At 40.9% G+C, this 9,295-nt stretch overlaps 1 protein-coding gene across 3 annotated transcripts in view; it reads left to right on the top strand.

Annotated features, from left to right (window-relative positions):
• Positions 1 to 5,741: 5,741 nt before the first annotated feature.
• The window catches only part of acsf2 (acyl-CoA synthetase family member 2), a 33,598-nt gene continuing 30,044 nt past the window's right edge, over positions 5,742 to 9,295 (top strand). The window contains exon 1 of one of the 3 annotated variants that reach the window (XM_021565037.3): positions 5,742 to 6,562. In XM_021565037.3, coding sequence (XP_021420712.3) covers positions 6,450 to 6,562 — 113 coding nt within the window. In that variant the 5' untranslated portion in view covers positions 5,742 to 6,449. The remainder of the gene's footprint in view (positions 6,563 to 9,295) is intronic. The other 2 variants (XM_090202133.1, XM_021565038.3) reach the window with 2 other exon arrangements.

The following is a 9,295-nucleotide window of genomic DNA, read 5'->3' as shown; positions in this document are numbered from 1 at the left end:
CATAAATGTGTAAGAACAAAGGTATAAATGAAAGTCATGTTAAGTCTATATGATTTGCTTAGAAATGGAACACTTTGCTGAGCCTACTTTCAACTGGGCTTGACCAAATGAGTCAGGCCAACATGGTTTGGATTTCCTTTCAACTTTAACACCTAGTTCTAATTCAACCACAAAGGACTGAAGACAATGAGCCTGTCTTGGGGGGGGGAGAGCTGAAAAAGTTAAGGGCTTGTTGCTGCCTTATGCTCCACAGGGAGCAAAGTACTATACTTTCTTTAGTCCTTGTCTCTAATGCTGATAAGCCTGTGTGTAACACATGTCCTGTTGGTTGTGGAAGGACTATCGGCGAAATGCAAATGTCAAAAGATTACAGTGGGACCTACCCACAGCTTGCAGTGTGGCAGTCAGTGAGAATGTCAGAGATCAGCCACCTCTGCATACAGCGCAGGAAAACGTGTCCTTCAGAACCTGCCGCTGAAGGATTTGCAGGTGGAGCGTGGTCAGCTGCTGCACAGAGGCCACCACTGCAGGAAGGGAGTCAGCTGCAAGAACCACTTTATATTGCTATAAACCCTCTCTAGGGAAAAGGCCTCTTTCTCCCTACAGCTTAAAATAGGTTGAAAGAAAAATTGAGATGCAGGGCAACATCTCCTGAATGTCATGTCCTTGTAAATCAAGAAAGCAGTCATTTACTGCCACACATCAGCTTGGCAGCAAACAAAACCCAATTTCTCACACAACCCTCACTTCTTACATCTAAGCTCCATTGCCTTATCCACATACCAACATATTAGTATTGACACAATCCAGTCTAGACCATAGAAATTACATTATTTATTGACCATAGGGGCTTATTTGCAGATAACTTGTTTCTTTATATAACATACATACCTACAATAACCCTACTCTTTAAGAACCCATAGCTGGGGAAGTGGTTGGGCGGGTTCACATGCCAGTGGGCATACACATTACACCTCTGTAGCCCACTGCTGCTGCCGAAAGATCGCAAGCAGTTTAGCCTGAGCCATACATTAGCTAGTTACATATGTGTTGCCATGAGGAGACACTGCAAGGGTCTTGGTAGTGGAGAGGGTACTGGCAAGGACAGACTTACTACATCTACTTTCAAGCTGTGTCCCTTGGCTACTGCATGTGATGCACTACTTACCCCGTGGTAGAACCACCAACACACAACTCACAAAGTAGGGATACAAATCTTTTGTACAGTGGAGAGACATTTATTTTGGAAATTATACTCACTTTTGCAGCACAAGACATGCTATGAATAAGATTGACTAGGGATAGCAGGAAGAGGAGAAGTGGTAGTATGAAGTTGGATGTAGGAGTGTTGAACTTGTTCTACATGTACTGTATCTCTTAAACTTGCTAGCTTCAAATGGTTATCTTAACATGGCTTACTTTTTGGTGTACCATATTATTATTTCGCAGGAAAATGAATACCCAATCACTTGGCAGAGGTGATTGGGTATTTAATAATACAGTAAACTACAATGATAGTCCATTTCAAGAGGTCCCGGGATACCTTGTAAACACAACAGAGATACTTGCTGCTAGTTAGTGCTGCCATGTGTTTTAGTGGCAACTCTGTTTTATTTTATATACTGTATATGTTTTTTAAATTGTATTTCTGTGATATACAAGTAAAACAGCTCCATCAGTGGAGGCACCTCAGAGGAGGAAAGGGAGGACCATCCTCCTCATTGAATTTCATAACAAAATAAATATAAATAGTGAAACATTGAAAGTTGTTCTTTTTAGATTAAACTTTACAAAATATATTCACATGTCCCCAAATAATTGATTAAAACACATTGTTTTGCAATGAAGGTCTACAGTAGCCTCAACTACACTCTGTAGGGTAGCACCACGGTGTAGCCGGAGGGCAGCTAGTTTCCGTCTCCCTCTGGGTACAATGACTTCAATACAAAACCTAGGAGGCTCATGCTTCTCACCCCCTTCCATAGACTTACACAGTAATTATGACAACTTCCGGAGGACGTCCTCCAACCTATCAGAGCTCTTGCAACAGGAACTGACATGTTATCCACCCAATCAAAGGATCAGATAATGAATCTAGTACTGAAAGTATAAGCCACAGCGAGCTAGCACTGCATTGCATAAAATCTGGTGAGTAGTTGACTCACAGAAAGACAGTAGTTGAACAGTTAACAAATACATTTCTTTAAAATGAAGGAGAAGCAAGAGAGAGAAAGCTAGCTATATTTTGTTGTATTCTTTTCACTTTCACATAGCTAGCAAATGCAGCTAATGTTAGCCTACTCAAACAATCGGCTCAAACAGAGAGGGATACTGTGTTAGCTAACTGGCTCTGGCTATCCAACACAGAAATGCTTCTAAGTCAAGGTAAGCTTTTGGTTTTATTCATTTATTGCCACCGGGGCCCGCCGGTGTAAATGCTAAACTGCTTGCTGACTGTACACTGTACTGCATGATTGCAGCGGGTTTACAAACATGTTAGTTCTAGTAGTTATGTTGACTATGCTGTTAGCTAATAAAGAGACAACAATGTAGGCTGTGTGTAGCGGTTAGCGGTTATGATATGAAGGTTTGGCTTGGAAAGGTTTTTTCACCTAGTCACAGCTGATGCACAAGTGAAGGTCCACAAGCGAAGGGAAAAGGTGAGAAGAGGAGAGTGCTTAGATACGAGAAGGAATTATATAACGATACAATGATCATGCTTTTTGTATGTGGCTGCTATGACAGTGAAATGTGTTTGCATGAAATCAGGGGTGTATTAATTTAGCCGATTCTGTTCAAAACGTTTCTTAAACGGAAGCAAACAGAATGAAATGGGGATAAACGTACCTGAATTTGTCCAATAGAAACTCTCATATGCAACTGTTGGACTAATGATTACACCCTAGATAATCTAGATGCAGGCAAGAGTGTGCAAGGCGGTATTGAATGTCTGCCACCTTGATTACTCAAATGTTTCTCTCGACCTGTGCACCTACGTTGTAAACTTTAATTCATAGCCTAGGATGTAGCAACCTCATGATGGGTATAGGGAAAAGTAGAGTATCATGTAGTAGCCTAAACCCATTGACGTTACATTGAGCTGGGTGAATGGAATATGAATGATAGTCATCCAATGTGCTGTAACACAATTAAGGCCATGCTCCTAAAAGCAATAATCGCCCTCCCTCATCTTAAACGTCACCGACCACCACTGACCTCCATACACTAACACCAATGTGTAAAACATTTTAGACAGTTTACAGAACCAAGACCTACATTTCACTTAAGACATTAACAATTAACAACAAGGTGCCTAGGACAGACTAGCAAATAGGTCAACTTCTGAGACAGGGAGACACAGAGAGAGAGAGAGAGAGAGAGAGAGAGAGAGAGAGTACGTGAAGGGGTTGAATTGATCAGATGGGCTATTAATGTATTTCAGACTTTAATGAATGCAGCTGTTTGATGGGTTGTTGACATTGTGATTTGTTCAATGTCTACATATTCAACGATCAGTTTGTGCCAATTCTGTATGGAGTTGTTATTTTAGTTTCGAAAGATGCATTTCTTCTCCAGAGCAAAATATTTCCAGAGAAGTTTGTTTTGGTGGGGTAGAAGGTCAAGGTTGTCCAGGTCACCAAGGCGACAAAAGCCCTGTTTATACCTGGCTCTAACATGTATCCATTGTCCTGATCTAGTCCACATTCTGATTGTAGCTACATTTCCAGACAGGTAGGTGTAGATGATTAAAAGATGCATTGTGGTCTGACTGTGATCTGCCTGACAACCTCCGTAGGTAGTCACGAGGTAGTCAGACATGCAAGCGTAGTCGGATCTGGACTGGGAAACCAATTAAATCATCATTATCCCTCGCCTTCTAAAATCATTGACAGGTGGCACCATTGACTTATGGCATCAATATAAATATTATTTTGAAATAATAGCTGTCAAATAATTTGCTGTAACCCTGCAATGACACAGGAATTGAAAGTGGTGGCTGGCTGGCTGGTTGGCTGCACTGCAAAAATGTTTGACCTGACTGTATTTTTTCTTGATGTGATGTTGTTTGACTTGAACTTGTTTGTTTTGTTAATATGTTAAATGTTTGTTTATATTTATTTATGTTGTTTAAATTTTACAACAAAAACATTTAGTTGTTAGTAAATGCATTGAGTTCTGTAAATTGATGAATCATTGACCATCTTTGCCAGCTGTCCGATTGAATTAATTGATATGTGTTGGGAGTCAGCGGAGTCTGGTGGGAGGAGCTATAGGAGGACGGGCTTATTGTAATGGCTGAAATGGAATAAATGGTAGGAAGTCAAACATGTGGTTTCCATGTTTGATACCATTCCATACATTCCATTCCAGCCATTACAATCATTCACATTTATTTATAAAGCCCTTTTTACATCAGCCGATGTCACAAAGTGCTATACAGAAACCCAGCCTAAAACCTCAAACAGCAAGCAATGCAGATGTAGAAGCACGGTGGCTAGGAAGAACTCCCTAGAAAGGCAGAACAATGAGCCCCTCCTCCTATAGCGCCTCCCACCAGCCTCCACTGTTGGGAGTATACATGAGTATACCAAGTAAATCAGGGCAGAAAAGTTATCCAAACAATAGCACTACTTTCATTTGTAACTTTATTCTTACAAATGTATGGGGTGATCACATCAGAGCAAAAGCAAAGCAGCAGGATAGAGTTCTTACTAGAAATGTTGATGGGAGATTGAGGAAAAAACAAACAATTTAATACATTTTAGAATAAGGCTGTAACGTAACAAAATGTGGGAGAAGTCAAGGGGTCTGAATACTTTCCGAATGCTCGTATACAAATAATAATAATTGATTGGGTTTACGGCTCCCGAGTGATTGCAGCAGTCTAAGGCACTGCATCTCAGTGCTAGAGGTGTCACTACAGACTCTGGTTCGATTCCAGGCTGTATCACAACCGTCCGTGATTGGGAGTCACATAGGGCGGTGCACAATTGGCCCAGTGTCGTCTGTAAATAATAATTTATTTTTAACTGAGTTGCCTAGTTAAATTAATGTTAAATAAATATAGCACTTTACATACTCACCTCATCCACCATCAATGTGTAGCACCCACCTTGTTGATGCACAGCGACAATTGTTGTGCCAGAACTCTCACCACACATCAGCTATCGGGTGGAGAGGTGAGGAGTGATATATGGCATTTAGGAATGAGGGGGATGAATAGGTGGCCATGATAGAATGTGGCCAGGTTGGGAATTTAGCCATGACACCGGGGTGAACACCCCTAATCTTACAATAAACGGCATGGGATTTTGAATGACCACAGAGAGTCAGGACACCCGTTTTAACGTACCAACCCGAAAGACGGCACCCTACGCAGGACAATGTTCCCAAATGTAATCAAGGTTTGAAATGATTAAGTTTTATTATATCTGTTTGAGCTTCTTGCGCTCATTTTGCAGTCAAATTATTTGATTTATTATTATGTTCCATACTTGAAGTACCATCTGCGTGAATGCAGCTTTCTCAAGCTTCTGTTATTCCAAAACACTCAATTTTATGACTGCCTTTTTGTATAATGTTAATATTATTATTTTTAACTAGGCAAGTCAGTTCATCTTATTTACAATGACGACCTACCCCGGGCAAACCCGGACAACGCTGGGGCAATTATGCGCTGCCAAATGGAACTCCCAATCACGGCCGGATGTGATACAGACTAGATTTTTGCTTGTATCCTTATTCCTTTTATTGTACTTAGTCTGTGTGGTGCCGTTTTTTTGGTTGTCTATGTAACCCCTGTTAAAAGAAAATAACATTATAATAAAAAGATAATTACAAATAAAAGAACACCGCTAGCATACATCCTGTTGCAGTCCCTCCTCTAAGTAATTAAGTATTGTGGATGACATAAGAAACAGTCATTCATGCAGTCGAAATGATTATCCGTCGTAGTTGTTTAAATTCGGATAGTGATTGATTCAGTTAACACGGATCAAACGTGTTAACTGAAAAAACATTTGTATGGGTGTTTTCAAGCCCAAAATGTTTGCTTGCTACACCAAAGAAAACAAAGAATAGAAACTGGTTACACCATGTACATTTGTGTCCCCTGCAGGTCAATGAAGCCTAACGCACAACCTGGGAACAAAGTTCATCTGCTGTAATTTATGTAACAAAATCTGTCATCTCAACATACGGGTTTATTATACTGTTATTTTAAAGCGATATTATCTATGGCTGGAAGGCATTCCAAACCGACCAATCAGTGTCAAACAACATGCATTTTCTACCTCTTTTAGGGTAGATTGGTGCAATGGGACTTGTTATACAACTACTGAAGGAATTTTCTTAACTCGATGGCGCATCACCAGGGTCAGCTTTAACTGCAGTCTATCGTTTGGTTTTTAATATTGTATAAACAGGTTTTTTAAAGGATTTCTTAGATAATGTTTTCGAGGATTGCATTTGGCTCTCAGCCTCTTCGGTCGAATGTATTTTTTTCAAAGCCAGTAAAACTTTTGCAAAAACCAAGGACAACTTTTCCTTCACAAGGCAGTTGGTGAGTGAGTAACAATGCAGGGAACATGTTCATCCGTGACTCGTGATCAGTATTATTGTTATAGGCCTATGCGAAAATTGGTAACATCGTGGGAAATAAACTCAAAATAGATTGTCACTACTTGTTACAATAAATGTTATCATTCAGTGTTCCAGTTGTTTGGGGAAAACAACCCCTATATGCAACTGCGCAAAAATATTGATGTCACTTTACCAAATTTGACCCAGTGAGTGTATAAAAACTGAATAATGCATTTGATTTATTCTCTGGAGACACCAAAGGTATTTGAGCTGCAGAAGTTTCAAGAATCCCCCCAACCCCAAATCGAGTGACTGTGCAATAGACCACACAGGCTTACAATCACAGATAATTAATTATTGTCGACTTGTTACGTGTGTATCTCCTAACTTCCAATATTTTCTCTTTGCTCTTTCATTTTAAATGGTTATTCAAGAATAGGGTGTAGATTAACCTTGGCTGCTATTGGATATGGTGGGGCATTTCCTCAGGCTAGCTCAGAAATAATATTTTAAGCAGATCTCAAAATGAAAGTATCATGTTTCAGCTGAGGGTGCTACCTCATTCGGAAAGCATTCAGAACCCTGGACTTTTTCTACATTTTGTTACGTTACAGCCTTCTTCTAAAAGTGATTAAATAGTTTTTTCCCTATATCAATTTACACACAATACCCCTAATGACAAAGCGAAAACACGTTTTTAGATTTTTTTGCAAATGTATTAAAAATAAAAAACGCAAATATCACATTTACATTAGTATTCAGACCCTTATTTACTCGCACCTTTGGCAGCGATTACAGACTCAAATATTCTTGGTTATGATGCTACAAGCTTGGCACACCTAAATTTGGGGAGTTTATCCCATTCTAATCTGCAGATCATCTCAAACTCTGTCAGGTTGGATAGGGAGTGTCGCTGCACAGCTATTTTCAGGTCTCTCCAGAGATGTTTAATCGGGTTCAAGTCTGGGCTCTGTCTCGGCCACTCAAGGACATTGAGACTTATCCAAAAGCCACTCCTGTGTTGTCTTGGCAGTGAGCTTAGGGTTGTTGTCCTGTTGGAAGGGGAACCTTCAACACTGTCTGAGGTCCTGAGCACTCTGGAGCAGGTTTTCATCAAGGATCTCTCTGTACTTTGCTCCATTCATCTTTCCCTCAGTCCTGACCAGTGGCGACCCATCATTCAGGGCAGGTGAGGCAGAGCCCCCCACCTGTTTAGAGCCCCACATTTTTTTGCATAAAGAAAACTAGGATCATTGCACCGTGATTGGCTCAGTGTTCTGTCAAGTCAATAATGTGCCCTTTAGTAAGGGTAGACATCAAGAATGTGAGCCCTTTGGGCCCTACCATAGACTTGGATTAGAAGTGCCCTTCCAATAAGGCTTAAGGTCATTGGCCACAGATAAAATTATATCAAATAACATATCAACAGTAGATTTGATTGGACTGATCATGTCAACATCTTAGCTGGCAGTCATCATACGTCAAGTCGACAATCTACTGGAGAATCCTTTTTAATCCTTGTCAGTTGAAGATAAATAATGAAGATAAGTTATAGATAAAACGTATCGGTGCTCAGTGGACATAAACATTACACAACAAGTTGGAAATCGCAAATTCAACAATTTAGATGTATGGAAAGAATCCGTGACAGTGGCTAACCGCAAGCATTGCAACTGGGAAGTCAGACTGGGAAAATACGTTTTGAATGGTCATCCAACTCGGAATTGTAAAATCTTTCTTTGATGACAAAATTTGCCAACGATGGATCGCGACGCACAACAAGGTGAGTCCAAAAAGGTGTTATATGCTGCTGCATAAATTATGTAATATGCCAGGGAGATATGGTCAGCCATATCAGCTATGTTTATAAAAAAACATGATTAATTGTTTCCCTGCCTGACAAGGCTCCACTGATAGCCATATGTAATGGTGGTAAGGATTCACTCCATTGTGCTGGAAAGAAAGTTCTGCTGTTGGAATAGCTTGTGGACACCGCTTGTCGCCGTTATAGTGCAATTAATCTTTTGTGTAGTGGCTTTGCTGGCATGCATCTGAAATATATTTTTAGGGGAGTTTGCCCCACCAAAATGTACATGCTAAAATCGTCACTGATCCTGACTAGTCTCCTAGTCCCTGCTGCTGAAAAACATCCCCACAACCTGATGCCGACACCACCATGCTTCACCATAGGGATGGTGCCAGGTTTCCTCCAGACATGACGCTTGGCATTCAGGCCAAAGAGTTCAATCTTTGTTTCATCAGACCAGAGAATCTTGTTTCTCATGGTCTGAGAGTCCTTTAGGTGCCTTTTAGCAAACTCCAAGCAGGCTATCATGCACCTTTTACTGAGGAGTGGCTTCCATCTGGCCACTCTATCATAAAGGCCTTATTGGTGGAGTGCTGCAGAGATGTTTGCCCTTCTGGAAGGTTCTCCCATCTCCACAGAGGAACTCTGGAGCTCTGTCAGAGTGACCATTGGGTTCTTGGTCACCTTCCTGACCAAGGCCCTTCTCCCCCGATTGCTCAATTTGGCCAGGCGACCAGCTCTAGGAAGAGTCTTGGTGGCTCCAAACTTCTTCCATTTAAGATTTATGGAGGTCACTGTGTTCTTGGGGACCTTCAATGCTGCAGAAATGTTTTGGTACCCTTCCCCAGATCTGTGCCTCGACACAATCCTGACTCGGAGCTCTACGAACAATTCTTTCGACCTCAT

Source organism: Oncorhynchus mykiss, chromosome 16, assembly GCF_057628025.1.
Source record: "Oncorhynchus mykiss isolate SJ-2025 chromosome 16, ASM5762802v1, whole genome shotgun sequence".
Classification (NCBI taxonomy): Eukaryota; Metazoa; Chordata; class Actinopteri; order Salmoniformes; family Salmonidae; genus Oncorhynchus; species Oncorhynchus mykiss.
This window is presented reverse-complemented; position numbering and strand designations above follow the sequence as displayed.